This window comes from Heterodontus francisci, chromosome 5 (genome assembly GCF_036365525.1).
Source record: "Heterodontus francisci isolate sHetFra1 chromosome 5, sHetFra1.hap1, whole genome shotgun sequence".
Taxonomy (NCBI): domain Eukaryota; kingdom Metazoa; phylum Chordata; class Chondrichthyes; order Heterodontiformes; family Heterodontidae; genus Heterodontus; species Heterodontus francisci.
Genome location: NC_090375.1, coordinates 155,084,716 through 155,099,121, shown reverse-complemented (window position 1 = coordinate 155,099,121; position 14,406 = coordinate 155,084,716). Strand labels below are relative to the sequence as shown.

Here is a 14,406-nt window from a genome sequence, read left to right as displayed (position 1 = left end):
GGATGAATAATCCAGCAAATTGTGGCGATTCTCAACTCACATAATCTCTCTGTCGCCACAAATTGCTGAATTTTCTACATACTAATAATAACATGCGCATTAAACACGCCCGTGTTTTGTCAGCAAATCCTGGTCCATTGTTTTTTTTTAAGTTAGTTAAGTACTGCTGTAGATTGGAGTATGAGCTGTCTAGCTTGCTGTTTAACGTGACACAGTTAAGCAGATATCTGATCTGCATGGAAAATATTTTTCATTAAAATTTAAGCTGTACATGTTGAGTTTCTGTGGGTGGAATGTTATCTGAAACGCACCAATCCAAGTTAAATGTATTATCCCCAGTATACTCATCAAATAAAACCTTTCCTTTGAATCCATTATCCTAGAATCACTGTGTTACCCCGGCAACTGTTTCAAACATCCACAATGAAAAAGCATTCCCTCAGACAGACAATTATATCCACAGCAAGAGATGAAGTCCAGCACAATTTACAAAGTGGTGTTCTAGGGATGAATCAGTGTAGTGCTTGTGTTTCTGCTGGTTGCTGAATATAGATCAGATTCTTTGCAAGTTGTGAGTCAATGTCTTCCCCTCAATAACCCCTCAACCTCCCCATTCACTCTCGCCCCCAATGAAACAGGAGGACATTTGAATAAAAGCTTGAAAATTGGTGACAGCTGATACAACTCCTTTCCCCGCAGTACAATGCAGTTGTAATAGTTTCAGGCTGAGACAGTAAAAGAGCAGCTAAACTGCAAACCCAGTTTCAGCACAGAAGAGAAGCAGTGACGATTTACTCGGCTGCATTAATGCAGTGACTGGTTCACAACTTGCACGAAGCAAAACGAAGCTTGTGCATCACAAAATAGACGGAGTGGAAACTATTCACCAAGAGGCATTTCAACTGGATATATTTTGCATCAGCACCACCTTGAAGAGCAACATTGTGAAGCTGTTCGATCAGGCAAACGTGCTTGTGACAAACCACTGTGCTGCTCAGACAAGAAAACAAAGTATCAGCAAAAGAAAAACTTGTGCATCCAAGAAGCTATCGCTTTTGGAAAACGAATTAACTTGAAATATTTGACTGGGACCAGGGCAAACATTGCATGTCCAACTTACAGGCTACTCCCCTGGAAACTTTGCAGAGACAGACAAAAACCCACAGAGCGATTGTTGAACTGAAGATATCAAAGTATCATTTGAAGAAAGTTGAATCGGATGTGTGATTGCAGGCGTTTAATTTAACGATAGTTTCGGGAGCAATGTCCAGGCTCGGACTCCACCACTGCGCACCGGGGACATCCCGGGAGCTCCGGGACCTCACCGAGCCCGGCTGCGGGGAGCTGCGGCGGCCCCGGCTTGTGACTTTCTACAAGAACGGCGACCGCTATTTCCGGGGCAAGGCGCTGCGCATCACGCCACACCGCTACCTGTCAATGGAGGGCCTGCTGGCGGAGCTGAGCCGCTGGATCCCCCTAGCGAACGGAGTGAGGCGGCTGTACAGCCCGCGGGGGGGCCGCATTGTACACAGTCTGGCTGAGCTGATGGATGGTCATGGCTATGTCTGTGCAGCCTTCGAGCCCTTCCGCAGCGGCACGTATGGCCAGGAGCAGCCAGGAGCAACAACAGGTTGCAGGGCAGGTGAGGGCACTGTGGGCAAGGCTGGCACCTTTCACACAATGAGCAAAAAGTTTCCAGGATCACATACAGAGTGCCCGCGCATTGATGCAACATCAGAGGCCACCTCTTACCACTGCAGGTGATTAAACACCACCCGTACATGACTGGGCAGGGGTTTCTTTTGTAAGATAGTGATGGTGCTGTAATTGCTGAATTGGAATTCAGTTTCTCTTTCCATATCCTGCCACCCACTCCTCCGACCACCAACTTTAAAAATACAAATACATCTTGCAAAAGCAACTTTCATTTGTTCAAAAATTAAGTATCCTTGAGAACATAATTCAGTGCTTTTATTACCTTAATTTCCACTTTGAAGAAGCAGAAATCTTCGCCCAATATTGGCTATCAGATTTACAACTATCAGGTTTAGAATCAAACAATGCCAATATAATACTCCCCAATAACTTGCAATTTCTCTGCAAGAAACAAGCGGAAGTTCCCTCAAATAATGTAGCATTGGTGTGTTGGGCAGCAATCCATCAGATTGGAATTGTTCATGGTCCTGTTCCCTCATTCTGTTTGGCATCAACATAAACACTTGGCTCCAGGTCAATTGAAGCTTTCTTGCAAAGAGGAAAATACACAACTTGCCAAGGGGAAAAATTGTTTTTTTATTTTGCGAATTGACCCATTCAATCCGCATGAATTTGAAGAAGAAATTTATAGGTTTTAATTCAGCACAGAACTTGTCCTTTATGTAATTGTTCTCTCCAGTACATTGTTCTTTAATGAGTAAGTAAGCATCACATATTGTATAAATTATGAAGGACGATCTACCCAATTTCTGATGTGTTGTAACTGATATTGGAAGCTAATACTAGGTGAAGCTTTCTGCTCCTTTAAGGTGGAAGTTAAGGTTGTAAAAGCACTCATTTATGTTCTCAAGGATATTTAATTTTTGAAGAAATGAAAGTTGCTTTTGCAAGGTGTATTTGTGTTTTTAAAGTTGGTGGGTGGGTGAGTGTGCGGGCGGGGGGGGGTGGGGGGGAGGGGTTTGCGGAGGTGGGGGAAGAGGAACTGAATTTCAATGTCCCTCACTGTCAGGATTGATGTGCCTTCGATACTGAGTGAACATTCCTTACAATTGACTTGCCAGAAACCCTGGGAAACCATTACTTACTGTCCCCAGCTAGGACATTATCTGTGCCGAAAGACATTTTAATCTCCCCTATTTCATTGGACCCTTAGTGGAACTTATGCTGAGAAATGTCACCCTGCATTTTCAGTGTAATAAAGATGAAATTAAAATGAAGAGGGAAAACTTGCTTCACATCACAGGTGTATTAGATTTTTTTTAAAAATCCAAGCCCTTACCAGACTTGGGTATTATGGTCTGTTAGGGATGCCATAATCTTTTTTTAACTGAGTTAATATTCTGTGATTGAACTTGTATGACACATCAGAAAATCACGATGTTTTAGCTTGCATTCAAAGCAGACAAAAGATCAGAAGCGAGTAAGCATTTTGAGTTGGTTCAGGTTAAATATCTATAGAAAATATTCATAAAATACAGTATGATTCACTTTAATATCCTGGTATAAATATTGAACATTGCTTTTTATTGCATCTGTTTTGAGCATGCACACAGACTTGTATTTCAGATCCAGCATCGGGAAATTGGCCTTCGTTTTTGTCCAAATTCCATTTTTCAAAATTAATGGGCAGCCACTCTTGAAACTGCCTCTTTTATTTCTGCCTTTAATGTTTATTCTGTTATAGAGCCTCCAACATCACTCATTTTAATAATAATAGGACTACATATTTAGCAAGTGCCAGACAGCCTGTTTATCAGCAAGCACAGGTTGCAATGATGATGCAGTAAGGATGATCTGAATGGGCTGCCTTACATTCTTTGTTCTTTCATGGGATGTGGGCATCACTATATACTTAGTTATAGATTCAATAAGATTGTGCCTTGCAAGATTTTTCACTTAACAGCAAGTAGTTTAGAAAAAGTGCATCTATGTTCCATGCATGTGCTTTTGGATGAGCAGTCAGCCCAAGGTCCAGGAATCATAGGATGGTACCGTACAGATGGAAGCAAGTGGTCCATCATGCTTCTGCTGGCTCTTTGTATGAGCTATCCAACTAGTTCATTCCTCTGCTTTTTCACCACACCCCTGCAAATTGTTCCTTTTAGAGTATGTATCCTGTTCCCTTTTAAAATTTGCCATTGAATCTGCTTCCACCACCCTTTCATTCTTGATGACAGCAACTTGCTGCATTTTTTCTTAATCTCTTCATCATCTGCCTGATTCTTTTATAAATCTTTGTTCCCTGGTTACCCACCCTCCTGCCAGTGGAAACAGTCTCTCCCTATCTGCTCTATCAAATCCCCTCATAAATTTGAACTCCTCCTATTATATTTCCCCTTAATCTTCTGCGCGAAGGAGAATAATCACAACTTCTCTAGTCTCTCCTCATAACCCAGATTCCTGGTCCTGACTCCCAGTTCAGATTAAAGATTCCAATGAGCTATTGAACCAAGAGCTGGGGGTTCTCCTGGAGTCCTGGTCATTATTTATCCCTCAACCAACACCGTCAAAAGAATAATTTAATTTAATGTTTGTGGAACCTTGCTATTGTTAAAATGACTTTCATAACCTGTACAACAATAGTGTTAGCGCATCAGGAGTAATTTATTAGAATGGAAATGTTTTAGGATAGGAAGACATCCAGTGTTTTTTCGATAGGAGTTCTTTTGAATTAAAAAAATTGATTAAATTAATTTTAAAAAAAAGCTTTGCCCTGGAATTCAAAGCACATATTTTAAAAAAATACTATTTATACTGTTCAGTTCTAATTTTATGTATTAAGGCATAATAATATTTCTGTGATAAATATCAAAAGTTGATGTAAAATTCTTGCAATGGTTCAGCAGTACAAACACTGGGGATGAAGTTTGTCTTGGACAGTAGCACAGAATGGACAATAGCTAATCAGCTGCCCATTTTACACTCACCCAATTTGCTCATCCATTGAAGTCGAGGTTTGAGAAAATTGAACTGTGTATATAACAGGCTGCTGATGTGCTACCAACCAAGACTGATTCCAGACTGATTGTCTCTGAGCCATAGACCAGGAGGGTCAAACTTCCAAAGGGCATTTGATACAGTGTCACACAACAGACTTGTAAGAAAAGTTATAGCTCATGGAATGAAAGGGACGGTAGCAACATGGTTACGAAATTGGCTAAGTGACAGGAAACAGAGTAGTGATTAATGAATGTTTTTCAGGAAGGTTTGTAATGGAATTCCCCAGGGATCAGTTTTGGGACCCTTTCTCTTCCTGATATATACTAATGACCTAGACCTTGGTGTACAAGGCACAATTTAAAAATTTGTGGATGATACAAAACTTGGAAGCATTGCAAACTGTGAGGAGGATAGTGTAAAACTTCAAAAGGACATAGACAAGTTGGTGGAATGAGCAGACAAGTGGCAGATGAAGTTCAATGTGGAGAAGTATGAAGTGATACATTTTGGTAGGAAGAACGCAGAGAAACAATATAAAATAAAGGGTACAATTCTAAATGGGGTGCAGGAGCAGAGGGGCCTGGGGGTATATGTGCATAAGTAATTTGAAGGTGGCAGGACAGGTTGAGAGCACAGTTAATAAAGCATACAGTATCCTAGGCTTTATTACTAGGGGCATAAAGTACAAGAGCAAGGAGGTTATGTTGAACTTGTATAAAATACTGGTTCGGCCTCAGCTAGAATATTGTGTCCAGTTCTGGGTGCTGCATTTTAGGAAAGATGTGAAGGCATTGGGAGAGTGCAGAAAAGGTTCACGAGAATGTTTCCAGGGATGAGCCATTTAATTTACGAAGATAGATTGAAGAAGTTAGGGCTGTTTTCCTTGGAGAAGAGAAGGCTGAGAGCAGATGTGATAGAGGTATTCAAAATCATGAGGGGTCTGGACAGAGTATATAGGAAAAACTGTTCCCACTCCTGAAAGGATCATGAATGATTTAAGGTAGTTGGCAAAAGAAGCAACAGTGACATGAGGAAAAACGTTTTCACACAGCAAGTGGTTAGGATCTGGAATGCACTACCAGAGTGTGGTGGAGGCAGGTTCAATCGAGGCATTCGAAAGGGTATTTAATAGTTATCTGAAGAGGAATAATGTGCAGGTTTACGGGGAGAAAGTGGAGGAATGGCACCAAGTGAATTGCTCATTCAGAGAACTGGTGCAGACACGATGGGCCAAATGGCCTCCTTCTGTGCTGTAACAATTCTGTGATTCTGTGAACTCAAGACCCAGTTCGTGCCCACTGAACTTAAACTCATTTAGCTGCATTACCTAATTGAGGGAAAGGGAAAATGGATCAGAGATCTTATCTCTGATTGCTATCCAATGACCCTACTCAAAGCGCACGTGTGAAATGAGAACCGGGCCAGAATTGGCTATGAAGTACTTTACAGTAGGTAGTCTGTGGACACTCACCCGCAGGCATTGATCACTTGGGGGAGGTAGCAGAAGGCAATGGCCACCTGTGGTGCAAGGGAGTGACGTTGCCTGAGGGAGAAAAATTGGAGAGAACAAAAAAAAGCCAGTCTAGTGATCACTGCCGCAGAGAAAAACACAAAAGACAATGTCCAGTTTCTAAGCAATAGTTTGTTAGATAAATATCAGTGGGGGACATTTCATTGAGCTGACTAGATATTTACTTCAGCTGGACAAAACTGTGTTCTCTGCCTGGGAGCAGCGTTCATTCAGGATGTGTAACTCTTTCAGGCACTCTGCAGAACTATGAGCAGATTTTTTTAAAGGCTTTTGTCGTCCTCGTGCAGGAAACCATTCCAGATTTTGTAAGCTGATGAGGACTACTTGATTGGAGCACTTATTCCTACCACTAAGTTTGTTGCTCTTCCAACTCAGGACAATTCAGGCTAGCAAATGCAGATAAAACAGTGGCTAAGATGCATCTATTCGCAGAAACCTCACACCACAAAATACTTCTCCAGATACTTTTGCAATAGGATCCCTGCAGTCGGCTGGTGTTTTCAGAGGAGCTTATGGGGTGATTTGAATGGAGGTGGTTAAATTATGAAGGGCTGAGACAGAGTAGATGGAAACAGACTGTTTCCAGTGATTGAGGGGTCTAGAACAAAAGGACAATATCATATTTAGGATGGAGCAGGAGAAGATTTTTTTTACAGAGGGTTGTAAAGCTGTGGAATGCACTACCAGACTGAGCAAGTGTAGCAGGGACCATGCCTACGTTTCGGTGTAAATTTGATAGATGGTTGAAGGAAAGTGAATAAAGGGATATGAGATCAGCATGAGAATGGGGGATGACGACTACTGCTCATGTGGATGATAAAAACTAACACAGAATATTTGGGTTGACTGACCTGTTAAATAGAAATTGCATGTAATTCAGTATTCACTTGTGATTGTAGTAAATTGTTTCAAAATAATTGAGAACTCATGTATATCTTAATTGCACATGAAGTTTAGTGCAACTGGTTATAGATTGACTTAATTGATTTACTTGTGATATAGGTCACACAATTCTCACGTCTTTGCTGAATGAGCAGTGGTTACTTCATAAGAGTGGTATAACATACTTTCTCTCTCGTTTTCTTTGTTTCACTCTCTTCCTTTTGTGTCCCTGTCTGTCCAAGAGTATACTACTACGCTGTAAACTGTTGCATAGTATTATCAAGCAAACAGATAGAGAAATGTTCTTGTATCAAATCCCTGTTACCCTCCAAAGATGACAACAGCGGAGGTCCTCGTTCATTCATCCTTGTCGCTCTCTGAATGGGCTCAACCTGTACCTTCCTTCTCTGTGCAGAGCCATGGCTGTCTAGTTTAAGCAGAGAGGGAATTTAAATACTAAAGTAGAAAAAAAAATGATATGGGAGAAAATGAGTGGTTACATTCTGTGGAGGGGAGATTCAGAGCAGGTGGAGGAGCGGGGTTGGGTGGATGGGAACTGAGGGCTGAATTTTACCACCATCAGGGGTCATGGTGGGGGGGGGGGCGGAAAATACTCCTGCCGCTCAGTGAACAAAACTCATTAACATATTTAAATCAAACTTAATAAAGTTATAATGGCTTATCTCTACCAAGCCGATATTCCGGCCGGTGGCTGGAATTCCTGCGCCTTCGAATCTCTGTTCAAAGATCTGAGGCGGAAGACTGGTGGGGAGGGGGGAGGAGTGAGGTGTTCAGGGCGGGGGGGGGGCGGTGTGGGTGAGCGGCAAAAACGAACGCGACTGGTTGAGGGGGTGGTGGGAAGGGGTTGAAGGTCAAAGTAAAGAAAGTTCGGGGGGAAAGGTCAGGATTGGGACTATTTTTGGGGGGAGAGGAAAAGTAATTAACTGTTTATTCATGGGGGGTGGGAGAGGGGATTGCAGGTAAAATTTTTATTTTAATTTTTAAACAAGCCTGTGTTTTTAAACATGGAAATGAAACTGAAGGGCCTGAAGCCCTTTAAAATGGCGCTGGGAATGGAGCACCCGCCCCCTCTACGTCATTGGGGGTGGGCGGTCCATCCCTTCCACATTAATGAGTGACAGACTTGGAGAGGAAAATAGAGTGATAGGCTGTTCCAGACATAGAAATAGCAACAGAGAATATGTCTGAACCATCGAGAGAGATATTATGGGCTGGATTTTATGTTGAAGCCACAGGTCCTGACATCAGGACCAAAAGTGAGTGCAGCTTCTGTCGAGACCAAGAGCAGTTGGCCGTACGCGATCATGCGGTGGCCAGCCAATTAAGGTGAATGAGGTGCAGTGGAGGATGGCGGAGGCAGAGATGCTGGCATCAGCTGATGCAGTGGCAGGTGCTGATGTCATATTTAAAGGGCTGCCAGCCCTGCATTCAGTGTTTACTGGTCAAGTATAAGGATTTCCTCAGGGGAGAAAGGCTGCAGAATGATGGCAGAAAGAAGACCCCATGTGGTCCCACACTTTAGTGATGCCTCCCTCCAGGTGCTCTTACAAGCTGCCAGCGAAAGGCTGGAGATACTATTCTCTAGTGATGGGAGGAGGAGAGCTCGACACCTGACCAAAGCAAGCCCGGCTGCAGATAGCAGAGGAGGTCAGCAGCCATGGGGTTACACCAAAAACCTGGATTCAGTGCCACAAAGCGGCTCAATGACCTCATCCAGGCAGGGAAAGTGAGTGCCTCAAAACCCTTGTCCTCTTCAGTCTTGCATTTGTCAGAGGAGGAGGCCATGTTGGGTGGAGAGGGAGTGACCACTCAGACGTGGGCAATGGATCAGGGCATACAGACAACCTGCCTGAGGCATGGCAAAATGGTGGTGAAAGGCAGCCTTTTGTCATTGGAGACCCTCACGAAGTCCCTGTAAAGGGGGCGCATGCAGGAGGTATCTGTAATCATCAGTAACCACTGGACTATCACTGGCATGTGTCTCAGGATTGTTCCTGCTGGGAGGCCAACAACATTCATCTTTGTGTCTGTGGGAGAAGATAGCACAATCGCAGAGAGAAGACCAAGACCAGTATTGGACTGCCAAATCTCCATGTCCTGAGCCCGATGGAGGAGGAAGCCATGGAGCTGGCATGGCCACAGGACAGATGATGCATAGCGGATGGAGAGATAGGGGGATCTTCCCAAGACAGTGAGTAAGATGGCCATGGGTCACAAGGGTGCATCAGCAGCAATGGAGCCATACTGCTCCTGAGGCATCCGGTGCCTACAGGGATATTCGACCTGTGGGAGTTTGCTATATCGGGAGGGGAGGCTCTTGACCCTGCAATGACTGTTCTCTCATACAGGTCACGTACAGTATGCACAGAAAGCCTCTAAGACTGTGGGAGAGACTCAGCTCTGAGGGGGAGGACGGAGCCTCAGAGGGTGGATTGTCACCTCATAACTCTGCACTCTCCACCAGCGCAGGTACTCTCCCATCAGTGGGTTTGCACTCACATTTAGATCTGGGCACACAACCTGGTGAGCACTTCACACATGCCCCTGAGCAGCTGATGGAGGCTGTGACCACCCAGGCCTCTGACAGTCGGGAGGACTGTGGGAGGCCAGGCCCATGCTGAACCCCAAGATCATGAAGTGCCTCTGATGTGGCCAGCATTACAGGAAATGCTGCAGCTGCAGAGAAAGGTGTGGCAACATCTGGCAGATATACCAGAGGTGATGCATGGTCAAGTGCAGACAATGGAGGAGTCCATCCAGGCCTTGAGTGCTGCACCTTGTCTGACTGGTGCATGAGTGGCTTCCTCCATTGATAGATTGGTGGCTGTCCTGGAGAGTCACATCCAGCAGACCACTCTGTGTCTGCAGGATATTCGTGCAGATCTGTATATCGTCATCTTGACCATGAGCTCAAGGCAGCAGCGACAAGGCGAGAGGTGGATGAGGACCTGGAGTCGCCACCAGGTCCTTCACCCTCTCAGGTCAACAGGGAGGCAGAAGTCTGCCTTGCTAAGGAGGAGGAGCGGCTGCCTCCCACAGCTGGGGCTCCTCTCAGGATGCTCCTGGTACAGGCAGCAGATCCTCTCCTCCTCTGCCAGTGACACCAAATCCTCCTTCATCCCTGACGACAGAGGGTGGTTATTAATGGTTAATTATGTTGTTAAAGGTAAACAGCTAAAGGGCATTGTTCAATTAAGGATTTGAAGTGAATATAAAGAGAGCCTCCTGGACACAAGGGTGAACTGAAGGCAGGGATGTACAATGCTGCATTCTGTGAATAAACTGACTCAAGAAAAGGATCTGTGTCTGGGGTGGGGGTGGGTGGATTCACGGGTGAATGTGTAATATAAATAGAAAGGGTAGTGTTTGCTGTCACGGATAATAAACATTATTTTCTATTACACAAGATCTCCTTCCTCTTATTTATGGCCTTTCATGCTTCATTTCAACCCTGCCTCTGTCAAGAAACTCGGGGTGGGGGAACATGCTGCGAGGGGTCAACTCTGGAGCCTTGCCACTTGAGCTCTGCGCACTGGGAGTGAATGTCTCCTGAAAGAAGGAAGGCGACAACAGGGCTGCATAAAGGTAAGTCTTTATTGGTCAATGTACAACTGGCAGAACAGATCAAAGGAAATGCGATTGTATAAGGGCATCGTGAGCCTCCCTTGCACGTATCACATGGCATCTCTCCTCTTGTCCTTGGGGTCCTTGGCCAGCTTCCTCCTCCACGTCCTCATTTTCTGAGGAGGCAGCACGCTCCTCACTATCCTCATTGTTCAACGCCTCCCTGCACTGTAGCGACAGGTTGTGCAGTGCACAACAGACTACCACGATATGTGAGACCCTCACCGGGACATAATGAAGGGCTCCCCTGCACTGATCTGGATACCTGAATCTCATCTTCAGCAGACCAATGACCTGCTGTAGGTTTGCTTGCATTGTCCTGTGGCAGGCGTTGTAACTCGTGCAAGGGCTCCTCACAGGTATCAGAGGCCATGTCCTCAGTGGGTAGCCCTTGTCTCCAATGATCCATCCCTGAAGGCACACAGGAAGCCGGAAAAGCTCTAGCACCTGGCATTGCCTTAAAATGTCAGCGTCATTGCAACTTCCCGGGAAGTGTGCACAGACCTGCAGGATCCATTAACGATGATCGCAGACTGGTTTTACATTGAGGGAGTGGAAGCCCTTCCTGTTGATGAAGGCCACTGGCTGATGTTCAGGAGCTTTGATGGCCATATGCCCTGCACCTGGGGGAATCCAGCGATGGCCCCAAACTCGATGGACCCCTTAGCTTGAGAGTTGGAAACCGTGCGGAAGCGCACTCCTGAAAAAGGAATTGGTGACCTCCTTGATACACCAATGGGCCGCTGACTGTGAGATCCCACACATGTCCCCTGTGGATCCCTGAAGATACAGAGGCGTAGAAGTTCAAAGTCACGGTGACCTTCAGCACCACTGGCATTGGATTCCCTAGTCCCCTGGGGCACAGCCCATCCTGAATCACAGAGCATAGGTCAGTGACAGCCTTCATGGAGAGGCAGAGTTTGCGTTGGCATTGTCTCTCAAACTTCTGTAGGTAGTTGAGCCTTGACTGGTAGACCCTCTCTGGAGGATAGCTTCTTCTGCGCGGAGGAGGCTGTTGGCTTTCCCCTCTATGCTTTCTCCGCCGTCTGGTGACCACTGCTGCCCCTCCTGTGAGCTCACAGGTCTTTGCAATGCCACTGCTGGTGTATGGACCTCCCGCCCGCTGTGCTACACTTCCTCTTCAATGGGATCCCCGAAGCCTGGATGAATGAGACCCATGATAGGTGACCTCCCCCTAAGTGCATGGCCTTCACTGCCAATGCTCCCCTTCCCCACCTCCTTCCACATACTTCTCACCTCTGACAAGGTGGCATTTGCCCATTACCTCCCTCGTATGACACCCCTGCAGTGCTGAAACCTTTGCCCCCACTCCTCAAACAACGTCCAATACCCTCACTTCTCCACCCTGCCTAGCAGTCGATGCTGCCTCTCCCAATGACCTCCCTTTGCAGCCAGCAATGAGCTCCTGCCTTCATGTTGCCTCCTTCAACCAGGGGAGGTTGTGAAGCCCGCGTGATTCCTATGCACTGTCAATAAAATTTAAAACCAAGAATAAAATTGCTGTCAATAGGCCTCTTAACTACCTTCACAGCCCGCCCGCCATGTTGATGTCTGGTCTCCACTCTCCATGCTTGCTGCCATCAATAAAATCGAGATTGGACGTCACATCATTGGACTTCTGTCTGACGTCTCTCACCCTGATTTAAAGCCCCCACCCCACCTCCGTTCCCGTCCCTGAATTCCGCATAAGATTCCGCCCTATGTATTTGTCAAATTGTATATTTTGTGTCTCCCGCTGTATCTGTCTTGGCTTGCGTCTCTTTGTTAGTCACTTTCTTTCATACTTGCTATCTTTGTTACACACTTTTCTTCTTTTATTTTCCACAGACTTTACTTTGGTTCTTTCTCTTTGAGAAAAATGGGCAACCAAACTGGTGCATTTACAACACCCCTCACTACTGCATCTGCCACTTTGACCTTAATCCTGACCACTGCGCAGTGTGCCACTATATTGGGCACTGTATCCACTTTTGGGCGGCACAGTGGCGCAGTGGTTAGCACTGCAGCCTCACAACTCCAGGGACCCGAGTTCAATTCTGGGTACTGCCTGTGCAGAGTTTGCAAGTTCTCCCTGTGACCGCGTGGGTTTTCTCCAGTTTCCTCCCACCGCCAAAGACTTGCAGGCGATAGGTAAATTGGCCATTGTAAATTGCCCCAAGTGTAGGTAGGTGGTAGGGAATATGGGATTACTGTAGGGTTAGCATAAATGGGTAGTTCTTGGTCGGCATAGACTCAGTGGGCCAAAGGGCCTGTTTCAGTGCTGTATCTCTAAAATTTAAAAAAAGTAAAAAATTTTGCTTCCCAACACATGCCTGTCATTAATTGTATCTCTTCTGGCAGGAGCTTGAAACTTCTTCAGGTACCTTTGTTGTTTAATTAACTTTTCACTTATCTGTAATAAAGATTGCCTAGATTGTAAGCAAATTGTATTGAAACATGTTGCATTGAATAGATCTCACTGTATTCATTTGAAAATTGGAGGTTGCCTGTATATTATTCAGCAGTGGTGATCATTTGAGTCAGATTTGGGTAAGACAAGCTGTGTAGAGAGAGGATGGTCTAACTGGTTTAGTAGAGGGAGCTTGAAGCCTTTCGGGGAGTTGGCAAGACGAGCCTTCAGAAACTGGTATCAGTTAAGGTAGTGCTTTTGAAATATGTTGCAAATGGAGATTTAATGTACTTGAGCTTTATCTCCACCTCTACTAGCACTTGTGCGTGTACACAGGTCAGCTTTATTTCCATTATTGAGTACTTTCATGCCCATTAATTCCTATGATAGTGATGCATCACTAATTAATCAATATTATGCTTCTGAAGTTTGCTGAAATTAAATGGATTTAAACAGGAGATTGAGGAATTTGGTTGGCAACCGCAGCATTTTTGATAATATCAGGCACATTAATCCCTGGGAGTTATAATGATTTACCATAACTGTCGGTTGCTGTATTTTAGTGCTTAGAAAATCACCAAGTTGTACAGCCTAAACAAAAGTGAATTGGAAATAAAACACTAACCCATGTTTCCATCGGTTCAAATAATGAAGATCATTTTCGAATAAATAATCAGAATCAAATCAAGAACTTGCTGACTTAATTATAATGCATTTTCAGTAACCTCTTATTTTGCTCCCCAACCAAAGTGTTGTTACTTCAGCAATTAATCTGGTATGAAGCTAAATTTCTCCATTATGAAGCTTCTGACACTGACATCAGTGATGTATTCACACTCTTCAAGTCAGGCATTGATAATGAAGCCAAAATTGCTTTGCCCTGACACGAAACTGAGATTGTAAATCAGGGGTGAATCTTTGAACTGGTACTGAGGAGAGTAAGACCCCTTTCCAGGCAATCCTACTCTCCTGGTCAAGCCCAGACATGGGGATTCAAAGTGCCTTCACACTCTGGCTGATTTCCCTTCCACCGCCCCCAGCCCACCCAACAAACCCTGTCCCGCAACCCCCCAATCCACATAGGTGCCAGGGCCTCACACAGCATCATCGAGCTTTAGAGAATCAAGCATAAGCCCTTGAGTGCCAGGACCACCCCCTGCCCAATTCTTTCTTAATTTCATATTTTGCGTTGCTTTGGAGGCTTGCACCACGTGAGGCTCATAATTTTATGTAAACTGAGGCTGAATGAGCCCTTGTCCAAGTTTCCAATGTTGGGCAGGGC

General features: G+C 45.0%; 1 protein-coding gene across 1 annotated transcript in view; it reads left to right on the top strand.

Annotated features, from left to right (window-relative positions):
• Positions 1-1,263: 1,263 nt before the first annotated feature.
• The window catches only part of LOC137370286 (serine/threonine-protein kinase DCLK3-like), an 85,339-nt gene continuing 72,196 nt past the window's right edge, over positions 1,264-14,406 (top strand). The window contains exon 1 of the mRNA XM_068032664.1: positions 1,264-1,642. Within this exon, the coding sequence (XP_067888765.1) occupies positions 1,264-1,642 (379 nt within the window). The remainder of the gene's footprint in view (positions 1,643-14,406) is intronic.